Raw genomic sequence first — 24,253 nt, 5'->3', positions numbered from 1 at the left:
GGGGACCTCCCAAGCTGAACACATGAGCTGCTACAGTTTGAGCTAAAGATACGCAACCCTACCCACTGGGACTGTAACCAGCTCGTCTTCTGTGGATCAGGTACATCAAGAGACCCTTAAAACACACCCACCAGCCTGTTACATGGGCACAAGATAACACCCCTGCTAGGAGACTAACGGAAATTCATTTGGGGGCTTGAGACCAATTTCCAGACACAGCAATGAGCAAAGTAAACTTTGGCTCCAACCTACTTCCCTCCACGTACATGTCATGAAACCTCACTGGAGGTTTGGGCCTTGTGGCCTAGGTTGACCTCCCAGGCCGAAGCCTAGAGCTTCTCCACTAGGCCTCAAGCCAACTCACTCCTCCCCAGCCTGGGACCTGGGCTCCGCTGGGGGGTTTGCTTTAGTTGAGGTCTGCCTTCTGGCTGAGGTTGAGCCGGGTAAATGGTTGGCATGATTGCCGGCTCTTAAATGGTCTAGATGGCATGGGACAGAGGCTAAGAATCGGATGGGCATGGAGAGACTGAGAGCTTTTTCAGTGGTCCCTCCAGGTCAGGAGGTACAAGGGACTTTGTCCATGCTGTTGTGGATAAATAGGACTTTGGTCTCCAGGGCTGTCCACCGGACACCTTTCCCCAGCGCTACGGGTGCTTTATAACTGATAATGATTGAGGCTGATGCCTTAAACTAAAGCTGGCAATTCTGGGGGAGAGCAAAGGGGGGTCACGTTTGTTTGTTTATTTAAGCTGAAAGTGGCTGCCCCGAGACGGTTGGGTCAGTTGTTTACAACCCAAATCTGTTACCATGTAAAAACTGGTAGAACTAGCTGAAAGCAACAGGAATTTTCCTACAACCCCCCAGGCTACAACAGATAATAACAAACAGGGCCCCGTCTCTATTAAAAAGCCACTCGAGGAGAGGGTCACCTTGTTTGTTGATGCTAGGGTCTGGCAGACCCAGCTTACCTCCTGGGTATCCTGCTGTTAGGAATGTCTGAGTAACTGAAAAACAACCAGTGGCAAAGGGTCATTTGGAAAGAGAGAAGGAAGGGGGAGAGAAGGAAGGAACTTTGAAAATCAGAGGGCCAAATGCTGAACTCCTCATGATGATGATGTATTTGTATGTTTGTAGCGTGTGCAATTATTTGTATTGCGGGAGTGTAACCCCTTGGCGAGTGTGTGTTACAGGTCCCACTGACTGGCTCTACCACCAACGATATTATTATTGGTATTGCAGTAGTGCCTCGCCACCTAGTCCTGGAGCAGGACCCCATTGTGTTAGGTGCTGTACAATCACAGAATCAAAAGACAGTCGTTGCCTCCTTACAATCTATGATAGTCCATGCTCAGATTTCACTTGTCCTTCATGCAAAGTTCCCGAACGAACCAGTGGGAGTTTTAACCACACCGGGACATCTGGTTTGGGCCCAAAGATTTCTGGTGCTGTGGCTTATATCAAAAGCCATTTGAGTGCGGGGAAAGCAGCTGAAGCAGCCAGCCCTCAGCTTGGCGTAGGACAAACGGCTCCAACCTAGTTCAGGCTACTTCCTTGTACGCTTTATTAATTGTTGGAGTGTTTTAATAACCTTTGGCCAAGTGCAGCTGAAAGTGCAGGCATGTCACAGAGCTACTGCAATGGATAATTGACAGCTTTCCTTAGGAAATGCCTTCTGTCCTGCAGACGGAAAGATAATACAGTGTTCCCCCCGCTCCCCCCTCAGCTCATTCAAGAAGAATCTCCCCGTCCGTTGGAGAGGTGACATGTGCCGAGTGCCCCCACCCAGGTAGAACAGTGTGAAGCCATTTTAAAATAATCCCAATCAGTTTAGCAAGAGGAGAGGGCTAGGTTGGGAGAAGGGGATTTATGACAGTGTCCAAAGTTGGGTTGGTCTTTAGAAGCCTTATTAGAAAGATAATACTAGCATATTAATACTAGCACCCAGGCCTGGAGGCCTCTGGTTGCCTTAAAACATACATTAGCACAAATAGGGCATGGTGCCCAAAATCATGAGAAAGGTGGGGTAGGGGTGGTCTCACCTCTGTCAGCAGCTAGAGTGTGTCTTGGAGTAGCATAGTGCTGACTGCACTCCCCATCTATAGATAGTGCAGCCTAGTGTCTAGCGCTCTGGACTGGGCTTCAGAAGAGCTTGGTTCTAGTCCTCGCTTTGTGGTGGGCGACCGTGGGCAAGTCATGTCACCTCTCAGTTTCCCTACCTGTAAAATGGAGATAATGATACTGACCTGCTTTGTAAGGCACTTTGAGATCTACTGATGCAAAGTTTTATCTAAGAGCTAGGTGGTCTCATTACATATAAACTCTTCCTCTTTTCTAATATATACACTAATTCCGGGGATCAAGCAGTTAGAAAAGGGGGCAGTGCTTAAAATCAGGAGTTCTGGGTTCTATTCCCAGCTCTGCCACTTACTTGCTGTGTAAGCGTAACCACGCCGTGCCTCAGTTTCCCCATCTGTCCAATGGGGATGATAATGCTTCCCTGTCTCAATGGGGGTTGTGAGCATTGGTTGACTGTTTGTGAAGCATGCTGACAGCCTTGGATTAAAGGCATGAAAGGCGCAGAGAGTAACATCATATTATGAGGAACATCTGTGATGTGAAGGAAGAAGAGTCAAACACACTGAGCCACATTTTCAACAGGCCTCTACAAATGCATCGGCAGCACCTGTAAGTTCAGCTTTCACCACGTGCACAAACTGGCATTTGCACATAAAGGTGGGGGTTGCTGGGCACCCCAAGCTACCAGATATGCCAGCACAAAGGTGTTGGCTTTTTCTGTGACCTTCACCTAGATGCAAATACTGCGTTGGCTAGGAGGACGCCCCAGTGCTGCTTGCAGAGGTGCCGATTTAATTGCACAAGCAGTTGTACCTGCCAGAGCCTGAGCTGTGGCCATGCACACTGTGTATGTGTGTGTCTCTGTGTACATGGGTAGGTCTGCATGCCTGTATGTATTCATGCATGTGCGTGTGATATGTGTATGTGAGTGCACGTGCGGATGAAGTGGTCTGTGTGCGTGTTCTGTAGCTGGTGAGGTCTCCTCTCTGTAGCCCACTGCCCTAGGCCACAGGCTGGAAAAAGTCAGGGTCTATTTTAATTACAACAAAGTTACGGGAAAAGCGATCGCTAAAGGCCAAAAGTAATAAAAATGAGACAAAGAAGCCGCCACTTTGAGACCCCAGGGTTTGGGCTCGCTGGAGCATTGGGTTGCGATGATCACAGCTCTGCTCTGTTTCACGAGGGGACTTGACTGTCTTTCAGCAGGATGCCTGGTGCAGCGGAGCAGCTCAGTGCGGGTAGCACCACTGCTACCGGCCACCAGCCTGAGCCAGGACCTCGGTCAGTCTGTCTGACAGCCCCAGTAGTAGTACTGGCTACCTCAGCTTCCGCTGCCCCCTCCTGTGAACTGTGACAGCCTGAGAGAACTGGAGTAGAGACAACAAGAGGCAAAGGGTTCCCAGGGCACGTTCTGCACGCCAGCATCTCAGGCAACACTCCAAGCCTGACTCCAAGCTCGGTAAGTCAGGTGAACTTGGTGGCCTGGGTCCACACCGGTGTTTCTATCATTGCCACCTCCTGCAGAGACACCCTTTACCTCGTCGTGGCCGATGCCTCATGGCTACATGCCACCCTGGCAATAAAACAATGGGTGGTAGCAAGCAACCCCGGACTTGGACTCCGTGTGCGGGTATAACCTACATGGAGCCCATTCCCCTGACAAACGAGTGGCCCCACTCCACATTCCCAGCTTCCTCTGCACTCCTTCTCTGTACCTGGCCAGTCGTTTGGCAGAAAGCTCTGGTCAGAGGCTGCCATCTGCAGCCAGATCTCCAGCCAATTCCCTTAGCAGTGTCTGTTCTCTCTCTCACTGCCACTGCTGCTGCTTCAACTCCAGCACCTAATGGGTCCTTCTCTCTAGCAAGCCAGAAAGACCTCGACAAATCCTCTGATGAGTTGGTGCTGCTCTTGGGACTTCCCGTGAGCTGAGAAACCCCACCGCACCCCGGTCTGGTTTGGCATGTGAATTGCACCATTGCTGGCTTTAAGCGGGTCTGGATGAAGGAAAACCGCCCAGGACCTCAGCACTGATCAACCCACAAACCTACTCTTACAGGTGGCGCTCTAGGCTCCCCCCATCTTTCATTCACTAGGCTGCCCCCCCCCCCTTCATTCACATTCAAGGTCTGAGGCCGGTAGGAGCTTTTACAATGGAATGGAAGACAATAGATAATGGCTTGCACAGGCCTGGGTCCTGAAAGTCCCCGCACAGCCAAGGCCAAGTTGAGCAAGGGTCAGACCAGGTATTGTCCTCTGCACCTAGTGGGAACCTTGAGCCCCATCCCCACACACACACACTGGGGTATGGCAACCAATCTTGCTCCCTTGTTTTATTCACCTGCTGATGCGGGCCGATAAACAGGCAGGATGGAGTGAGAAAGGGAGACGTGAAACGTTTTTTCCTTCTTTCTTTTTCTTTTTCAGGCTTGCACCAACACGTCCCCTGGAATCCTCGCCTGCCTTCCATGCCCAGCCAACATGAGTCACACACTGAGCCCATCCTTTGCCTGCTCCTTGCAACACGGATGACAGAAACTATCCGGCGAGAATGGGAGCGTTCAAATCCTCAATGAGTTTTCTTTTATTGCATAAACCTTTTGGCTATTTACAACCAAGTTGCTACAGAGCTATTGCCAGGGAAGCCCTGTGGTAAAGCGGCATTATGCCTGGGCTACCCTTTGCCTTCCTGTGTGTGTGCTGGAGCAGTGCTGTCGTTATTAGTTCAGAAAACAGGACAGCAATGCATGAACCGTATGTGGAAAGGTTATTCCAGAACTCTTGTTCCCTAGCGGGCCCAACTCTTGTTCCCTAGCGGGCCCAGCAAAGCCAATGGAAAGATCCCTTGATCCGGTGTGTTCTGACGTTGGAGGCCATGTGCTGTAGAGGGGTGCTGACACCTAGTAAAGTAACATTTTTAAAAGAGGTTCATTGAAGAGGAAAAAAACACCAGTGACCTTATGGGAAGGACGACTAGAGGAGGCGAGGAAAGGGGAGCCCAGGGTTAATGTGTAAGTAAAATGATTGTGTCTTTCAAAAATTGACAGGAAAATATGAAGCTTAATTTAATGTGTGTGTGTGTGTATGTGTGTGTTATCTGAGTGCTTCTAAATAGACACAGCAAAGAGCAAATCAGGCTCTGGCTTCATGAGAAAGACAGATGCTCCGGTTTGGCTCTGCAGCGTATGAAATGCATTCCCGATACTGAACGTGAGTGTGAAACTAATTATCACATAAATGAATAAATGAATCCACTCCTACTTTTGTCATACCTTTTCCCTGGAGGGTTTTTCCTCCTTCCTTCCCCCCTCCTCTTTAGAAACAGGTAGATTCCTCCTCCACATTTCTACTTGGTTCAGCACACAAAGGGTTAACAGCTGCACCTGTTTAAGGTGTACCTGTCCCATGGCACCTGTCTCATCAGCCAATCAGTGGCTGAACTCTGGGGAACCTACCTGTCAGCAAAATACCTGTACACAAAAACCTCAACATAAATCAAACACTTCACTTCACAGGCCATGTCTGTAGTTAGCAGGTACTAGAGGAGAGAAGTCATCAGAATTTGCTGTCTGCAAAGATTTGGAAACCCAGGGAAACATGTCTAATGAACTTGAGTAAGTAGATCATTTTTTATTTAATTTAACTAATCCCCTAAGTATTTCAGCTGAGGCAGGATTTAAGTACTTCTGGTGTGAATGACTTAGACTCCACAGGTTTAATCTGCCTATCTAGCTATTTACAAATGAAGCTAAAAAAGTGAAATGGGGCTTTTGTCTTTCTATTCTACAGTAACCCAGTGCTGCGCTTGTTACGAATCAGTTCCATTAAACCATTAAAAAAAAAAAAAAAAAGCAAACCTCTTTTTAAAATTGTGATATTAAATTTTCCTCCTAGACTGAAATTTGACATACAAGGATTCACCTCAGAAATTCCTCTCCCTTGCCCTGAAACAAAAAAAATCCAACCTATGGTACAATTGATGGAGTATTTTTTAATTAGAAGGTTCCCCAAATAAATCAATAATCAGTCCTGGAAAAGTTTCTGGGTTCTTTTAAATAAATAGATTTTATCAAGGCCTTAGACATGGATGTGGACCCATTTATTTTGATTTTTGGGGAGGAAAAGAGTATTCAAACAAGTATATTGTAATGCAGTTTTTCATAGACAAGTAGCCATTCCTCCAAAACTTGAACTCCTAAATGTTTGGGATTCAAAATACTTTGTATTGTTAATATGCATTTTGGGTAGCACACGGACCAACAGCCAAGGGACCATGACATTGTAGGCAAAGGATGAGTTTTATAATTAATGGGCCCATTGGTATGAAATTATGTGGTAGAGATAGGACCGATATAGGGGAATGGGATAAGTAGGAGACCAAATTCTGCTTCCCTTAATCAAATGGATAGTCCAACTGAAGTCGAAGAGGATATATATATATATTTCTGTATGTGTGCGCATGTGTGTGTATATAGAATGTAATGTATATAGAGAAGATATATATGGAGCTTTGGAAATGTGCATTTAAAAAATGTGTATAATTTTACACACAGAGAGATTGACCTGCCTCCCAGAGGTATTGGGAATTAATTTGTTAATTTGTAAAGGACAGTGCAGATGTGAAGTGCTAATTATTATTATATATATATATACACACACACACATTGCTACAGGCCTGAGTAAAGAAAGTGTCTTAATTTTTCCCCTTTTGAACTCTTTGGGTAGTTTAAAGTTGTTTTGATTTTTATTTAGCTATGTCATATGGCTTGTTCCCTAAATACTATATTTTGTGTGTGTGCGTGTACACACACACACACGCAGAATTAGATTTATTAGATTTTTCTACTGATTATGGAGCAGTGGGATTATGTTACCTAGCGAATTACATGGTTGCTTGACCCCTCTCTTACTAACGGACTGTTAACCCCCCTCCCCATGTCCTTCAGATGAAACAAAGGGAATTGGTGAGAGCTGCATCTCCTTTGTGATTGATAAAAATGCGGAGGTTGCTATCTGGTCTCCAGCTCTTGTTTGTTGCTTTGTCTAGTTGCCTGCAGATCAGGTAAAAGGCCCCAGGCCGCTAACTGAATCCATGTGAACTGAAAACTTTCCTACTGCGTAAGCTTGTGAATAGTTTTCCAGACCTTGGGAGACTTCAGCTTCACTTATTAGCCCACAGATACCACAAAGTTTGGCTCAAGAGCTCAGGCAGTTGGAAGCTACATTTCAAGCCCCAGTGTGCTGATGCCCTGTCGTGCACTGCATGTGGGCAGGGGGAGCCAATAATTGCAGGAGACTCCAGAGAGAAACAGTTTAAGAGGACAATGGGCCTGGAGTACCTGGATCTGAAAATACCCCTGGGGCCATGCAGGGGGAGATAAGGGAGATGGGAACAGCGTAGGGTGACCAGATGTCCCGTTTTTAAAGGGACAGTCCTGTTTTTTGGGACTTTTTCTTATATAGGCACCTATTACCCCCCACCCCCTGTTCTATTTTTCCCCTGTTGCTGTCTGGTAACCCTAGAACAGTGTGACATCAAAGTCATCCATGAAACATTCTCAGACATCGAGTGCAGCCTTTGGCTTCTGGCTTCGCCACAGAGATAGGAGAAAGCTTGGGTCACTGAATGAGAGGAACCTGTGGAAGATTTGCTATAGAGGGTGAACTTCTTAACGATGGGTTAATCCCACTGGGCCACATTCATCCATGGTGTAAAAGAGGAGGGCTCTTGGCATCTCAGGACCAAGCACTTAGAGGGTGGCAGCCTGGTTCCGAAGAGGATAGTGGTGAGTCCAGCTAGCACGACTCAAGCTCTTTCACGTGGTCCTTTCCGGTGTGCATCCTCTCCCCATCACCACATGCCTGTGACACACTTTTCAAAGACACAGAGAGGAAGGGCCACATCCTGAGCTGGTGTAAATCAGCGCAGCTGTATTGACTCATAGACTCTAAGGCCATAAGGGACCATCATGATCGTCTAGTCTTAACCTCCTGCACATCGCAGGCCACAGAACCTCACCCACCCACTCCTGTAAGGGACCCCTCACCTCTGGCTGAGTTACTGACATCCTCAAATCATGATTTAAAGATGTCAAGTTCCCGAGAATCCACCGTTACACTAGTGACCTGTGCCCCATGCTGCAGAGGAAGGTGAAAAACTCCCAGTGGAGCTATGCACCAGTTGAAGATCTGGCCCAAAATGACAAGGACCCCCTCTTCCTCCATAGCAATTTTCAGCACAAAGAAGGGCTGGAAAAGGGGCCAGTTTGCAAGGGAGATGAGCCTTTTCACATATGATATAAATAAGAACATTTTAACGTACCCAGCTGTCTCTGTTGAGCAGGTGTATAACACGGCACCGCTGCAGCATGTGGTTTTGAAAGAGTTAACCAAGAGCTACTCCCAGCTGTGGTTTTGTGGTCGAAACCATGATCGCCAGAAGCAAATTTTTGTCATGCACAAGGTGTGTTATTAAAACTTGAGTTATGCTCCTGGTGAATGAAAAGTTAAAGCCCTTTATTAAAACCTGGCTGTAAAGCAGAGAAGGGCTAACCGTACCGGCAGCAACGTATATTTTCAAGCAAACCATGGGTTTTGGTTTTATAAAATTATGTAGCGAGAGGTTTGTAAATTAAAAACCCAAATAACTGCAACACAATGCACGGTAAAGGAACTAGAACCATTCCGAGTAAACCCTAGAGTCAGAGCAATGTTCAATCGACGTTTCTACAGTATCTCTCTTTATATATTGTGGATCAGGCTCCCAGCTGGCATAAATCAGCATAGCTCCAGCGTAGTCAACAGAGCTAAGACTCTTTCCACCAGCTGAGGATCCAGTTCTGTATTGTGAGAGCCACTCTTTGGAATTTTGATCATCATCAAAACGATCACCCAAAAAGCACTAAAATGTATATTCTGCGCTTGGACCCGATTCAACATAGCACTTAAGCACGTGCTTAAGTTCTGTTGATTTTGCATGGTGCTCATTCAGGATCAGAGCCCCAAGTCCTCATAGACTTAACACTCAAGGACAATTATGCTCATGGTACACAATTGAAAAACATATTCCCCAATTTGACTTAATTAGCTAGTGATCAAATTCAGACTAAATCCCATCTCCAAAAATGCATGATTCTCAATGGGCTCAGAGGTTAAGCTCCATTGTTTATGATTATTATTGTTATTTATTTGTATCATGCTCGTGCCTACGAGTTCTAATTATGGATCAGGACACCACTGCAAACACGGAGCAAACAGACAGTCCCTTATACAATCTCAGTACAGGGGGATACAGACAGGCGGAGAGCACAAGGAAACAATGAGATGACACTGGTCGACATACTGTTAGTGGCCAAGCTCTTGTTCGTTGTCCTTGTTCTGTCTTTGGCGTCCATGATGCCCTGTCTCCAGGAAACGGGTGGTTGAATTGTGTTACACCTAGAACTGGATAAATCATATTCGTTCAACAGATACATTATTTGAAAAATATCATGACATTCGTTGATTAAATGAAGAAAGATTTTCCCAGCATGGGGGAGACCTGCTCACGGGAGATCCTTGTGTCCCAGCGTGTACGGGCCACTTTGGGAAACCTTACCAGCTACCAGTTGGGCTTCTGGAAAAGGCCATTCAGGAAGGGATGATGGTAGCCCAAGCCAGGCCAAAGTGTAATTTACTTATGAGGAGAAAAAAGAGAGGGGTTGGGGAGAGAATTGAAGGTGGAGGAAGGAAAGGGAAATACAGGAAAGAGAGGAAAGCTGGCGTCCAGAGAGGAAATAAAAACAGGAAGGGGAGGAAGGAGGAAAAAGAAAGATACATGGGTAATTGTAGTGTGTGTGTGTGAGAGAGAGAGAGAGACATACAGACACACCTGGATTCAAGTTCCAGCTCTGCCACTGACTTCCTGTGTGACCCTGGACAAGTCACTTAGCCTCTCTGTGCCTTTGCTATTCTTAGTACTGTACTTCTTTAAAATGAAAGCTGAGATTCTCACAAATTCACCTGACTTCAGGAGCGGGTCATGTCACTCAAAGCCCTTGAATGCTATGGTGATGAGGGTGGAATAGGAACCTGGTTAGAACAGAATGGGGCCTTGATCTCAGTCAGCTATCACAATATAATTAATTAATTAATTACTGGATTAAACTCAGGTCATCTGAAGAGCTGTCAAAAACATTCACTTTTGTGTGAAAGATTGTGAATCCACTTATGCCAATTCTCATGATTATTATTGTGAGAATATATTTGGTGGGGTTTTTCCCCCTTAAAGTCCCAGTTCCTGGAGTCAGGTGAATCTGTGAGAATTTCAGTTTTCATTTAAAAAAGAAGTAAGCATCTAGCCCTCCTGGTTGCAGAGATAAGTTTGAGAATGTGATGCCTAAATGTTCCAAAATGAGAGTGCCCATAAAAACCACTCAGAACTCTATATTTTTTAAATCTCCTGATTTTTAAGCCAATCTTGTGATTTGGGAGGATTCTTGCGATTTTTGAATGCTTGGAGTTGGTAATCATAGAATCATTGAATATCAGGGTTGGAAGGGACCTCAGGAGGTCATCTAGTCCAACCCCCTGCTCAAAGCAGGACCAATCCCCAACTAAATCATCCCAGCCAGGGCTTTGTCAAGCCTGACCTTAAAAACCTCTAAGGAAGGAGATTCCCCCACCCCCCTAGGTAACCCATTCCAGTACTTCACCACCCTCCTAGTGACATTTTTTCCCCTAATATCCAACCTAAACCTTCCCCACTGCAACTTGAGACCATTACTCCTTGTTCTGTCATCTGCCACCACTGAGAACAGTCTAGATCCATCCTCTTTGGAACCCCCTTTCAGGTAGTTGAAAGCAGCTATCAAATCCCTCCCATTCTTCTCTTCTGCAGACTAAACAATCCAGTTCCCTCAGCCTCTCCTCATAAGTCATGTGCTCCAGCCCCCTCATCATTAATATTGAATGTGTGTGTATATTAACATGAGGATCTCTCTGTCTCTCAATCCATCCTTCAGGGTTGTATATTTATCTGTCTATAATGAATATGAATAAGAGAGAGACAGTCAGCAGAGGTTCAAACCCAGATTTTCAAAAGTGCCTACTGATCTTGGGTGTCCAATTAGAGGCATCTTAAAGGAATCTTATTTTCAAAGGATGAGTGCTCATCCCCTTCTGAAAATCAGGTTCTTACAAACATCAGTTTGGGCCCTGAAAAACAGGCACTCAAAATCACTGGTCACTTTTGGAAAGCTCCTTAACTGTGAGCTATTTCCTTGGTTTAATGTCCTGTCTTATTTCATTGAAGCTTCAATTCTATGCATTTGTAGGGTTCTTTTTAAAATAGAATTATTTATGAAATATCTTCTAGCAATTACTGTATACAAGAAAATGTCCTTAGCGCATGTGATGAGGTGGTGTTTAGTATCAAATAGTAAGACGTTATAATTAAGTAAATAAATAAAACGAGACACGGGTATTTGGCAGAAATGTTAACGAACCAGAGAGCTTGTTTGGTGGACTCAGATTAGATCTTTTCTAAAGGGATTTAAAGAACACGCGTAGTTTTGTTGTGTTGACTCGGATCAGGTAGTTGGTAATTTGATGGCTTGCTGCTGGTACTTTGTATGGTGACCTCAGTAATAGTGTTAGCAAGTAAGATGTGCCCGCAGCTCTGTCACTAGGCTATGGAATCGCTCTATATAGCTCCTCTCATGCGAGAAAAGGAGGAAATGTCTGGTAGGAGTAGGAATCAGGACTCCTGGGTTCTAGCCCCAGGTCTGCCACTGATTAGTTGGGTGACCTTGGGAAAATCACTTAACAAACTTTCCAATGGCTCAGTTTCCCTACCGGTGATAATGAGCTAGCTCCTAGGGGGTGGAGGGAGAATGGGCTGGAGAAGGGCAAAACACAAAATGATTCTGAGCTACAAACATCCAGCAGGGCCGGGGAGCATGTGATGCCCTGCTATATTAGACAGGTAGGGACTGCCCAGGGGAAAGACTTGGATCAGGCCCATCAGCTGTTGTGACTTTAAAGCGCAAGGAGGCGTGGGTGGGTCAGCGGGGCTATGGCTAATCTGAGCCTGGGCTTACCCGGAGCACATCCCACTAGCCTGTTGATTCCTTTTGGCTGCCCCCGCAGCAGGGCCCTGCCCTCTTCCCTCCCGCATGCTGGGTGTGCCAGGCCTTTCCTTTCTTAGATCCTGCTCCACTGAAGGCCCATCCTGAGAGGTGCTGAGCGCCTTCAGCTCCCGCTGGCACCGTTCACGTTTCTTCACTCGAGATCACAACACGTTTTCCACCTGCCCCTTTCCTTTCCGCCTGCCCATCCTTTCTTCACTGCCTGATCTCACACGTACACCTGCGCTGTGTCTGGGCCGGCGCGTCCCTGGGGTCAGCTACCCTTCCACACGCACACGGCGCCCGGGGTGCCCATTCCCAGGGGCAAGAGGGAAAGGTTGTCTTCTCTGAGAGTCCACATGGGAGCTAGGAGGCAGAGCGGGGAATTTCTAATTGCTGCACTAAACTGTCCCAGTTGGAAACATGCTCTAAGCGGATTGTGCTGGGGAAGGAAACTCTCTGTGTCAGAGAGTGACACATCAGTGCTAAGTGCATACTTGGCAACTGTAAAAATACAGGGATAAATTGTCATCATTCGTTTGTATGCGTTGAGCTGTAGCCCACGAAAGCTTATGCTGAAATAAATGTGTTAGTCTCTAAGGTGCCACAAGTACTCCTGTTCTTTTTGCGGATACAGACTAACACGGCTGCTACTTTGTAACCTGTTGTAAGTGTCTGTCTCTTTCTGTGTGTGTGTCTGTGGATTGCACGTGTGTCTGGGTGTGTTTGTGGCTGCGTGCTTGATGAAAGGCTGGATCGGAGCTTTGCCTCTCAATGTAGTTGTTAATTATTATTTTATCCAAACGCTCACAAGCAGGGATGGAATCAGAGCGGAGGTTCGTCTCCAGCAGCTCTGCTCTTCGCTCGTTTCAGAGGGTGCTGTTCTGCTCTGAGGGAGCGCGGCTTGCTGGGCCTTGCTCACGACTGGGGGAAACCAGCATGCCTCCAGAAGCAGGCGTGCTTCACCGATGCTCTTTATGCCGCCTGGTCTGTAAGCCGGGATGCTGATCGCTTCCCAGTCCCCTTGTTGGCGTAGGTTGCTATAGCACTGGACCTTGGAATGGGAGGAACAAGGTTACTCCAGCCAAGGCCAGTCTTGTGGCTGTGCGGGCCCCGGGGTACAGCATGGCTGAATGGCAGCCCCAAGGGGAATAATCTGGCAGACGGCTAGACCCAGATCTCTGTGCTGGAGCTTTGGACGCTCACCACTGGCTGTACGCTCACCATGTACTGTACAGCCATGAGCGTCTGACGTGACCCATATTTATGCAGCAGCTGTAATGGGCTACCAGGGTGCGGACAGAAAGGCAGACAACGGGGAGGAGAAACGCATGCAAAACAAACCTCTAACACAACAGAAGGGAAAATAAACGCAGGGTTTTTTCCCCACTTGGCTGCTTATTACATCTCGCCCCCTTTGGGCATATCTTCCTGTCTCAGCATAGCCCCCGGTGTTTATTCCCGGCCATTGGGATAGTACCAGGAAATAAAAGGGGGACGATGGAGCCGTCACTGATGGGATGGGGCAGGGGAGTCCCTCGGTGGCAGACTCTAAACGGTTTGGAAACAAAGAGACTGCACAAAAATCAGGCACTGCTTTGCTCAGCCGGGACAGCTCTCTGCACACACTGGGAGAGACGCCCTCCGTCCCGTGTGTTTGTTTCAATAGCTGATCCCTTTTAGTCTGAGGGCCACACAAAGGCAGCTGCTTGTAAAAGGAAAGTTTGTTTTACCAAACAGAAAGGAGACCGTTTGCACTGGGCTCAGCGTTCGCTTGACAAATGCAACAAGGAGGGTGTGGGCCTTCGAGGGTGGCAGTTGGAGTGGATCTGGATCCAAAGTTCATGGGTGTTTGGATCTGGGGTTTTGGATCAAGCTCGTCTCTTTCCTGCACCCAGATTTACAGAGGTGGTGGTGCAGGGCTGGAGACAGCCCATCGTAACCGCCGCAGCAAGGCATGATGGGATATTGCAGCCAAGCGCGCCAAAAGGCAGAAAAGTGACCCTAAAAATGGCACCTGCTGCCTGCATGACACATCTGTTTCTCTCCTAGCCCAAGCCCGTGGTTTTGTATCTGAGGCCACCTGTACATTGCAGAGTTTTGTCAGCATAGCTATAGTGGTCAAGGGTGTGGAAAAAACACAGTCCCTAGCCAAAATACTGATGCTGGCAAAAACCCCAGCGTAGGTGCAACTATGCTGACAGACGAGTGCTTCCGTTGGGATAGCTACTTTCATTTGGGAAGGGAGTGTTGCTCCTTCTGTCCGCATATGCTGCATCTACACTCGGGGTCTCTGCTGGTGTAGCAATATGGGCAAAGCATTTGCAGTGTAGACAAGATTTTAGTTAACCCTTCTGATCCCTCCCCCCTCCCTCCCCACACAGCTGGGAGAGCGAGCTGCATTCTGTTCTGCCTGACACATCATCCACAGAACTGTCAGGCGAGCCGGCTGCAGATCCTGTTCAACGGAGGGTAAGAGCTGGAAGGATCTCTGCTGTTTCAGATCCAAGGTTGACTTTGTATCAGCGATGGTTAGAAAAATCAGCTTCAGATGTTACTGTTACCCCTTTTGACCTGAGTGTCTGGCCAAAATTCAGTGTCCTTTGGGTAAGGAGGAGAAACTCATGATGGAGTCAGGTGTCTTCGATGCAGTCCTTTTTAATTACAAAGAATGTACAAAGTCCTGCTTCCCTGAACACAGGAGGAACCAAACAACTGGAGAGAGTTTCTTTGCTCACAATTCCAAGCCCTTTCCAGCCAGCACTTAACCCAAAAGCTCTGTCTCTCACTAGGTTTTTCTCAGGGCCATGCTTGTTCTGGCTGTATCCTCGGCTTTCTTAGCCGCTTCTTGCTCTGGGTCTGTTTACGCTGGCGTTGAGAGACAACGGACCTGTGCTAGCTCTGCTCAAGCTAGTGAACTAAAAATAGTAGAGTAGCTGCGGCAGCTTGGCACAGTTGCCTGAGCACAACCTCATCCAAGATCTTGTGTGTGTCCTCAGGTGGCTAGCACGTGCTGCTGTGGCCCCACTGCTTTCTGTAGCAGGCTAGTTTGAGACCAGCGTCTGTGCGTACGTCTGTTTGATCTGGGAATTGCACGCCCAGCTGCAGTGTAGACATACCCTCGATCTGTTCTGGTGCTTCTGCCTCTGTCTCACACACACACACACAGCTGCCACAAACATTACCCAGCCCCAGCATTAAGCCATTATCAGCCTTAAGCCAACATGGCCCAGGTGCTGCCCAGGTTTCCATGCTGGTCCAGACTTTGGTGGTTTCCATTGTTTCAGTTATCAGTAAACAAAGGGCATTGAATGGCAGGCTTTTAGTACACTGATCCATGCTGTCACCAGCACCTCTCAGCCAGAACCATATCAACACCATGCCTCTGACCTGGAAAGCAAATGAGAAAGAAGAAATATGGGCCCTAGAAATGTCGCTGTTGACCGGATCCTCGACTGGTATAAAACAATGTTGTGCCACGGACGTGTGGTAACATTTTCAAAAGTCGCCCTTTTTAGCATGCTCAGAGAGAGACTCCCCAGCCAGCAAGACAGAACCGTTAGCCAGGTCCTTTGAACCCCTGACCCTGCATAGGCAGTGTACGATGTGGGGTGTCAACGGTTTCTTGTAATTTGGCCTTAATAGAAAGTTTAAAAAAAGAAAAGAAAAAGAAAGTGACTTTCACCTCTAAGTACCCATCACTTTAAAAATGGGGCTTAGGCTCCTAAGGCATTTTTGGAACTTTTACCTGTCGTGGACTAGAGCTGGGCACAAGCCGCAAAGATTGTGGAATCTGATTCTCCCTCTGCCTTGCTCCTTGGAATGCAAAGCAGGTGTAAAAATGGTACCACTCTGAATCAGTGGCATTGTACACCTGCTGTGAAATCCCTTTGCACAGGCGTTCCTGGCGGCGCAGGGGAGCCAAAGGGTCTGGATCCAGATGCTTTCCCAATGTGTGAGAGGGTTTGGATCTGGGGTACTGGTTCCAACCCATTTCTCATTTGAACAGAGGTGCTTTTCTAACCTCCTCTGCGCCTTGCTGTTTCGTCTTTCCCCAAGTGATCGGAATTGAGTCTCACCCCCCCGAGTTGACTGTGCTGCTGACTGTTCTTCCTTGAGCAGATTGGGTTAAGAACGGGTGAGGATTCCTGCCCAGACAGGATTGAACAGCCCCGGCGACAGCCGTGAAATCTGAGTCACCCCGGGCTCCTCTCCTTAGAGACCGGCAGAGCAGCACTGAAGGGGAGGGAAGGCTGCGTGAGAACTGCCAGAGACAACGAAACTCGCCAGACACCTGGTGCAGTTTCACGTACCGAGTGAAACCAAGGTTAGAGCATCAGCCCAGCCGGCGAGGGTGAGGAAGTGAAGGGCAAACGCAGCATCTCCGTTATACGCAGGTGGGGGCTGCCTGCAAAAATATGGGGCCAGAGTGTGACATGAGCAAAGAGCAGCACAGGCAGCTTCTTCTCCCAGGGTGGTTCTGACTAGGGCTGTTCTGGGAACTGGGCGCCGCTAGATTGTTACAGCCGCAGCTCCACTGGGGGAAAGTTAGGCCCATGTCCTCAGAGGCATTTAGGCACCTAACGCCCGTTGATTTCAACAGAAATTAGGGCCTAAATACCGTTGAGGATCTGGGCCTTTAGTGTCCCCACAACTCAGGCTCTGGACCCGAGGATGAAAAGGCCTGTGTACCATCTTCAGCAGCGCTCCCACTGGTGGAGCTGCAGCAGTGGGAGGTTAGTGCCAACATGGCCTCTGAAACCATCCTGTTCTTCCCGCAATCCCAGAGCTGAGCTGCCAGACAGGATGGAGCAAAAGGCAGCAATGCTAATTCAGGCCAAATGCTGCCCTTGGATGCAGGCCCACAGGTCCGGTTGCCGTCTCTGAAACAGCCATTGAGCACCTGGCCGTAGGGGGAAGAGTTCTCTCAGGACACCTGTGTGATCTCCTGCATCGCAGAACCAAAGGGAACCGAAAGGACCCATTGTTAATAATAATGAGCTGTGTAGTGCCTATGGGTCTGGCTGGGTTGGTCACCCCTAGGGCTGTGAAAGTGGGCTCCTGAAGCCTGCACCAGTGGGTAGCGGCCCCCTTCGGCTAGCACAAGAGCCCTTTGAATAAGCCAGTGGCTTTTAACTTGTGGTCCGCGGAGACCTGAGGGTCCGCAAACTATATCTAAGACTTCCAAGACTTCCCGCCTCCATTTGAAATTTCTATGGGTCCGCAGATGACAAAGGGTTGAAAACCATTAGAATAAGCAACAGTGGGTCTTGCAGGTGCAGATGGGGCATGAGAACAAAGCTGGAAACTTGTTTGAAAATGACTCCACCAATGTCTCGCTGAAGGTCAAACCCTAGGACTCCTTATGGATTGACAGAAGGCCTGATGGCCCGATAGAGGGGCTAAATCAGCAGTGACTAGCGCTGGTTGAGAAATGTCTTTTCCCCCGGAAGTTTCACCCAGAATGAGAATCCAGCGGAATTTTCCTATTAACTAACTTTTTCGTTGCAAAACCGACAGTCAAAAAATGTCCCAGTTCTCAGTAGGGAGAAGGAGGTTGGTTGTTTTTTGTTTTTTTTTTTCAATCCCGTACCCCCAATTTAATAGAAAATGGATATTTCCTGTGGAATTTTGATTTTAAAATATAAAGCAATTTTTTGTCAACAAAAAAATGTTTTAAGTGAAAAATGTCAACCAGCTGTAGTGGTGATGATGGAGGGGTGGATTGTCAGCGTGTCAGGGGTACGATCAACAGATCCTGCGGTGTTAAATGCCACTGGGCCCAGCATGTGCTGCCAGCTAGGTCTGCTACTCATCCCGTCCCCTCTGAGTGGTTACAGCCCAGCTGAGCAGAATGCACAGGGACAACTAGACATTTTTGGCTCTGATCTACTGAATAATACTATGGGTTGCAAGAGGAAAGGAAAGGTGCCCAAGGTGTGTATCTCACAGCAAGGTGATTGTGTGTCTGAGAGCCTATTGAGGCAGAATGTAGGGAAGCACAATCTGGCCGGTGGAATTTCCTCCCTGGAACTGGAATTCTGTCGATCACGTCAAAAAATGATTTAAAAAGAGTACGTGAGAACTGACGTTAAAGTTTACAAAGTCAGGAAACCAGGAGGGGGATTTGGATTCATCCCGGCGTGGCGCGGCGCCCCACGGATCATTTCTCCTCCTTGCGGACCCCTGTTGCTGCGTTGTGAAAAGTGGAAAAACGACGAGCTCGCATTGTCACGTTACCCTTTTGCACTGAGTAAAAGGAAGTGAGTGCGAAGCAGCCCGTGTGCCACCCCGCACAGGCATAGGATGTGCCCTGGGTGGGGATGGCCGGGTGGCAGCGTGCTCTAGCGGTCAGAGTGTTAGCAAAGGCTGCTCCGCTGTGCTGCCCTGCCCCTGCTGGGGCTGAGGCATCCGCTTGTGGCCAACAGGATGGCTGCAGCAGAAGGCACCTGCCTGGCTCCCCTTCATAGCTCCTGTCAGGACAGGCCGTGGCCCTAACACTGCACAAAACGCAGCCGCAAATGAGCTTTCCAGAGTAGCTGAGGGGAGGTAGGCGTCCGGCGCCCACTGAGTTTCAGTGGCTCCTTTGAGACTCCAGCCCACGTTCGCTCTGTGCCCATTGAAAGGAGCGCTGGGAAACGTCCTGCCCGTGACTGTTTGCCTTCACCCCCACCTTGCTGGCTCAGTTTCAGGTCCGTGTGCTTCCTGAAGAACGACAGCATGAACTTCCCGAAATTCTCCTACACCAATGAAGACGAAGCCTGGAAAAGCTACCTGGAGAACCCCCTGACAGCTGCCACCAAGGCCATGATGAGGGTGAACGGAGATGACGACAGTGTGGCTGCCCTGAGCCTCCTCTATGACTACTACATGGTACGTTCCTAGTGGGCACCGTGTGCCCTCAGTTAGCCTCATAGGCGCCACCATTTCGTTTTCCCTGGGGGTGCTCCACCCCCACTCCGTCTCTTCCCCCAAGGCCCCTCCCATGCCCTGCCCTGCGCTCCACCCTTTCCCCTAGGCCCTGCCCTGCGCTCCACCCTTTCCCCTAGGCCCCACCCTTTGCTTCACCTCTTCCTGCCCCAGTTCTGCCCCCTCCCCAAGGCCTCCGCCTGCCGCTCGCTGCTCTCCACCATCCCCCAAACTCCTCCCCGAGCCCCCAATCAGCTGTTTGCTGTTGCCCCCGATTAGCTAATCAGGGGTGCTGCCAAATAGCTGATTGGCAGCACTGCCAAACAGCTGTGGCTGGTGGGTGCTGCGTATTTTTTTTTTCCGTGGGTGCTCCCTCCAGGCCTGGAGCAGTCACGGAGCCAGCGCCTATGGTTAGCCTGTCACTCTGCAGCCTGGGGAAGGCTGCATGTGTGCTCAGTGATTTCTCTTAAGCTGTGTCTACACAGTGCACCTTACAACGGCGCATTGTACGGCGCGCTGTCTAGCCGCTCTTGATCCCGGCAGCAAAATAAAACCACCTCCAACGAGGGGCGGTAGCTTCATCGCTAGGAGTGCGGCTCCTGGCGACGGTTTGTTTTTTCACACCCCTGAGCGACAAAAGTTTTAACGACATAAGTGCTAGTTTCAGAGTAGCACCCGTGTTAGTCTGTATCCGCAAAAAGAACAGGAGTACTTGTGGCACCTTAGAGACTAACAAATTTATTAGAGCATAAGCTTTCGTGGGCTACTGCCCACTTCTTCGGATGCATATAGAGTGGAACATATATTGAGGAGATATATATACACACATACAGAGAGCATGAACAGGTGGGAGTTGTCTTACCAACTCTGAGAGGCCAATTAAGTAAGAGAAAAAAAAACTATTTTTGTTTGTTTTTGTTTGTTTGTTCATGCTCTCTGTATGTGTGTATATATATCTCCTCAATATATGTTCCACTCTATATGCATCCGAAGAAGTGGGCAGTAGCCCACGAAAGCTTATGCTCTAATAAATTTGTTAGTCTCTAAGGTGCCACAAGTACTCCTGTTCTTTTTATAAGTGCTAGTGTAGACAAAGCCCTTAAGTACTTCATATGGCTCCCCATTATCAGAGTATCTGAGAACCTCACAACTGTGAACATCTGGATCCACACAACTCCCTTGGGAGGTGGGGCACTGCTTTAGTGTAGAGAAGGGAAAATGAGGCATAATTCACACAGAATTTGGGATAGGAGGGAAGCGAACCTGACACACCTGAGTCCCAGTGTAGGGCCTTAGCCACTAGACTACACTTATTATAGATGGGGTTTATTTTGCCTCTGGGTTCTATGTGTTAATCTGTGGCAGTGAGGGAGTCGTTGCTTTGCCCTTTTGCAGGTGCCAAAGGAGAAGAGGATCCTTCCACCTGGTATGATGGGACGCAATGAACTGGGAAAAAGGTTAGACCGAGTCCTGCTCTCTCTAGCTGTCTGTCTGCCGCTGGCATGCATGATGGATCTGTTAGCTTGCATAAAACAGACTTCAAAGCACAGCATTATTACTAACAACAGTGGAGGCTATTAACAGAGAGACACACATTAAAATTCTTTCGGCCAGGTCCTCGGTGTATGTAAATAGATCTTTGCTGATTCACACCAGCTGGGGATCTGCCCCATTGAAGTCAGTGGAACTAGGCTGACTAACACCAGCCGAGGATCTGTTCTTTTGTGTCCCTCCTTGTGACACTGGGCCAGGGACTATTTATATGTTGCTGGGCTGGAATCACAGAGTCAGCACAGACTCATTGACTTGATAAGAGTTTTCCGTTTCAACTGCTTCCAATTTGCCCAGCGTTCTCCTCTGATGTCCTCCTAGGCTTCCAGGCTGTTCAGAGAATTCACTGAGACAGTAATGGCCCATTAGGCTTGGGGAAGTCAGTGCCCCTTGCTGGACTCTATGTACCTTGGCAATCTGCTCTGCATAACTATTTTTGAAGCACTTTCCCTACAATGGGCCCGTTGAATGACACTTTATTCCTTCCTGGCGGCTAAGTCCCGGCACCGTTTCTCCTCTCCCGGCCTGGCGGATGGGCTCTGTGCATTATTTTCAGAGGTGCTCTCAATCTGTAGGAGCTGGGTACCAGGGCTGGCTCCAGGCGCCAGCGAAGGAAGCAGGTGCTTGGGGCGGCCAATACAAAGGGGCAGCACTCCATCCGTTAGTGGGGCAGCACGTCCGGGTCTTCGGCGGGAATTGGTCGGCGGGTCCCTCAGTCTCTCTTTTCCTCTTTGAGCTGCTACCGAAGTGCCGCTGAAGAGAAAGAGAGGGAGTGAAGGACTCGCTGCTGAAGTGCCGCCGAAGAATGGAGCGGCGCAATTGAGCTGCTGCCAATGTGCCGCCGATTGGCTTTTTTTTTTTTTTTTTTTCCGCTTGGAGCGGCAGAAAACCTGGAGCCGGCCCTGCTGGGTACACGTATAGTTTTTAATAATGGCAACAGAGCTGCATGTGCTAATGCAGGGCCAGACCCTGAGCTGCGGTAAAACGGCGCCACACCTTTGACTTCAGTGGAGCTAAGAATTCTGCAGTAGCTGATGATCTGGCCCCCAAGTGGATTTGCTGGCTGGGTTGCTTTTAGCATTTCAGACCTGTTGGTTACTTAAATATTTGCTCGCCAGCTGGGGTTCCGGCTCCCTGCTGACCTGTTGCAAAGGGGTGACACTCCCCTCCCCTCGCTAGCAGAGGAGGTAGGGGAAGAGTTAATTTTCAGGGACGTTTACTGGTTCTCTGAGCACTGACATACTCAACACAGGTGTGAGGAGCCATTGTGTGTTCCATGGATCCCTGAAATAGAAGCTCGGGAAGCAAGGAGGATGGGAGCTGCTGCTTCTCCTTCGCTTCCTTGGGAACAGCTGGGGCTGCCAAGAGGAGCATGGGTTGCTAGCATGGGGGGGTGTTTGTTCTTCTCGGTATGGAAACAGAAACGGGGTGATAATTTATCACCACCAGCTAGGCCGGGGCTGCAGACCTGGCAATATCAGACTGCGGCCCAGAGCGGGACAGGATTCTGTCTGGTAGAAGTGCTTTTTGCTAGGTAGCCTAGGATAGTGGCATTTTATTCTTCAAGAAAAAAATAATCATATTTTTGGCCCAATGGCACTATGGAGTCTTCAGCTTTGTTTTATCCCCAAGCTCTGTCCCTCTTGCACCTGCTTTGAAGTTTGCCCCTATCTATCTCACTTCAGTGTTGCCAGCTCAACATGATTTTATCCCAAGTCTCACCATGCTGGGGGCATTTCTCAAAGCACTGGCTCCTGGAGTCATGTGAATATGTATGAGAACCTCAGCTTTCTTTTTAAAACATTAAGTAAGTTTCCAGCCCTGGTGTTTTGCAGAGAAGCGCCTGAATATGCAAACCCTAAAGGCTCAAAACCCAGAAATCAAATAAAACCACCATTTAAAAAAATCTCACGATTTTTAAGCCATTCTCGTGATTTTAGGGGTGGGAGGGCTGACTCACGATTTCTGAATGCTTGGGGTTGGCCATGCTGCACTGTTGTCAATATTTAATGTCCCAAGCAGAGATGAGCTGATCTAAAACCCAGGCCTGTCTCTAAGCACAGCTATTGCTGCTAAAAGCTCATCTTCTGACTTCCTATGAACCTCTGTGATCCGGCGAGGGGCTGAGCACCCCCAGCGTCCGTTGATGCCATTGGGAATTGAGGGGGGACTCTGCACCTTGCCGGATTGCAGCTACAGGCAAAGAGATGAGGCCGGGGGTCCCTTGTTTTACGGCTCTATGGGCTGGTTGTACTGGGATTCCTGGTGTCTGCTACCCCCCAATATACAGCTTGCTTCTTCATCTCGGGTCTAGGGTTGCCTTGCCTAGCTCCGCAAGCCCATGGCTCAGTGACTCCCGCCCCTGTTTCTGATGGGATCTCCTTTCCCTAGGAACTGTCACGGAATGGAGTACGACCCCGAGATCTCATCCTTCGAGGGCTCTGCCCACCTCATGAAGCTCCTGGCTGAAAACGTTTCCGGGACCCAAGAATATTCCGACCTGCCCAAGAAAAATGGCTTGAGTCTAGAGGGTGTCCCCGCGCCCCTCAAGCCAGCCATCCTCCTCCCCAGCACCAGCAAGCTGGAGCCCTCCCCCGAAAACTACGCCATCGCCTCGGGGGACGTGTACGACAACGGCTCGCTGAGCTCCCTCTTCGAGACCATTCATGTGGTGCCACAACAGCAGAGGTGGCAGCCGGACAGCACTTTCAAAGACGATCCGCAGGAGGTCAGGAGCTGTTGTGGGCAGTGTGGTCTAGTGGCTAGCGTACCAGAATGGGACTCAGGAGACTGGGTTCTAGTCCTGGCTGTGCTACTGGCCTTTTGGGTGACCCAGTGGCATTGATACAGTGGGGGTGCTGAAAGCAATTGAACACATCTCTAAACCCTGTATCTGATAGAAACCACTTCAAGCCAGGGGGTGCTGCTGCACCTCCAGCACCTCTAGGGTGACCTTCACCGCTCTGTGCCTCAGTTTCCCCATCTGTAAAATGGGGATACTGTCCTCCTTTGTAAAGCCCTTTGAGATCTGCTGTTGAGACGCTTATCATCATCACCTAGGCAGCTGCCAATGAGTGAAACTGCGCCTCCTGCTGCAAAATGCATCCACATGGAACAAATCCCTTGCAGTCTGGTGGGATGTGACTCCAGTTTAGACCCAGGGGCAAATTCAGACCTGGTGTAAGTGGGTACAGATCCCATCGGAGTCTTTGGGTCAAATGCAGCAGTGACTTAACCGGTGGAGTAAGTGACACGCCTGGTATATCCGGGAGTGTGATTTGCACAGCGTTGGCGTGCGAGGGGTGTATGAAACAAGTGTGATTGACACACTGAGGGGTGTGGCGCAACATCCAGGTGGGTGTGATAAGAAGAAAGGGTGAAGGGGCTTCTTAACCTTCCACCTGCCTGTTTGCCCTGCTACACCCTTCCGCCCTGGGGTGTGTACGTTACTCACTGTGCATGGAAGGCCTGATGAGAGAACACTGCATTGCGTAAGCGCTCACACCCATCTCCTTAGCAACTTCCCCTTGTGTTTCATACACCATCATTTGCATCTCTGCTGAAGTTGGCCCTGACCCGTCGTCAGTAGCATGTGACTCGCGATGGCTCAGGAT

The 24,253-nt window shown here is 48.8% G+C and overlaps 1 protein-coding gene across 2 annotated transcripts in view; it reads left to right on the top strand.

The window, feature by feature from the left end:
• The window catches only part of GRHL3 (grainyhead like transcription factor 3), an 85,001-nt gene that overhangs the window by 34,863 nt on the left and 25,885 nt on the right, over window positions 1-24,253 (top strand). Inside the window, exons 2-6 of one of the 2 annotated variants that reach the window (XM_065576933.1) lie at window positions 3,280-3,535; window positions 4,501-5,084; window positions 18,866-19,052; window positions 20,484-20,545; window positions 23,031-23,367. In XM_065576933.1, the coding sequence (XP_065433005.1) occupies window positions 18,900-19,052; window positions 20,484-20,545; window positions 23,031-23,367 (552 nt within the window). In that variant the 5' untranslated portion in view covers window positions 3,280-3,535; window positions 4,501-5,084; window positions 18,866-18,899. Of the gene's footprint in view, window positions 1-3,279; window positions 3,536-4,500; window positions 5,085-5,543; window positions 5,688-18,865; window positions 19,053-20,483; window positions 20,546-23,030; window positions 23,368-24,253 lie in introns of those variants that run through there. The other variant, XM_024107675.3, reaches the window with a different exon arrangement.

Source organism: Chrysemys picta, chromosome 23 (genome assembly GCF_011386835.1).
Source record: "Chrysemys picta bellii isolate R12L10 chromosome 23, ASM1138683v2, whole genome shotgun sequence".
NCBI lineage: Eukaryota > Metazoa > Chordata > Testudines > Emydidae > Chrysemys > Chrysemys picta.
The sequence above is the reverse complement of the archived record's forward strand: the minus strand, read 5'-3'. Positions and strand labels throughout refer to the sequence as shown.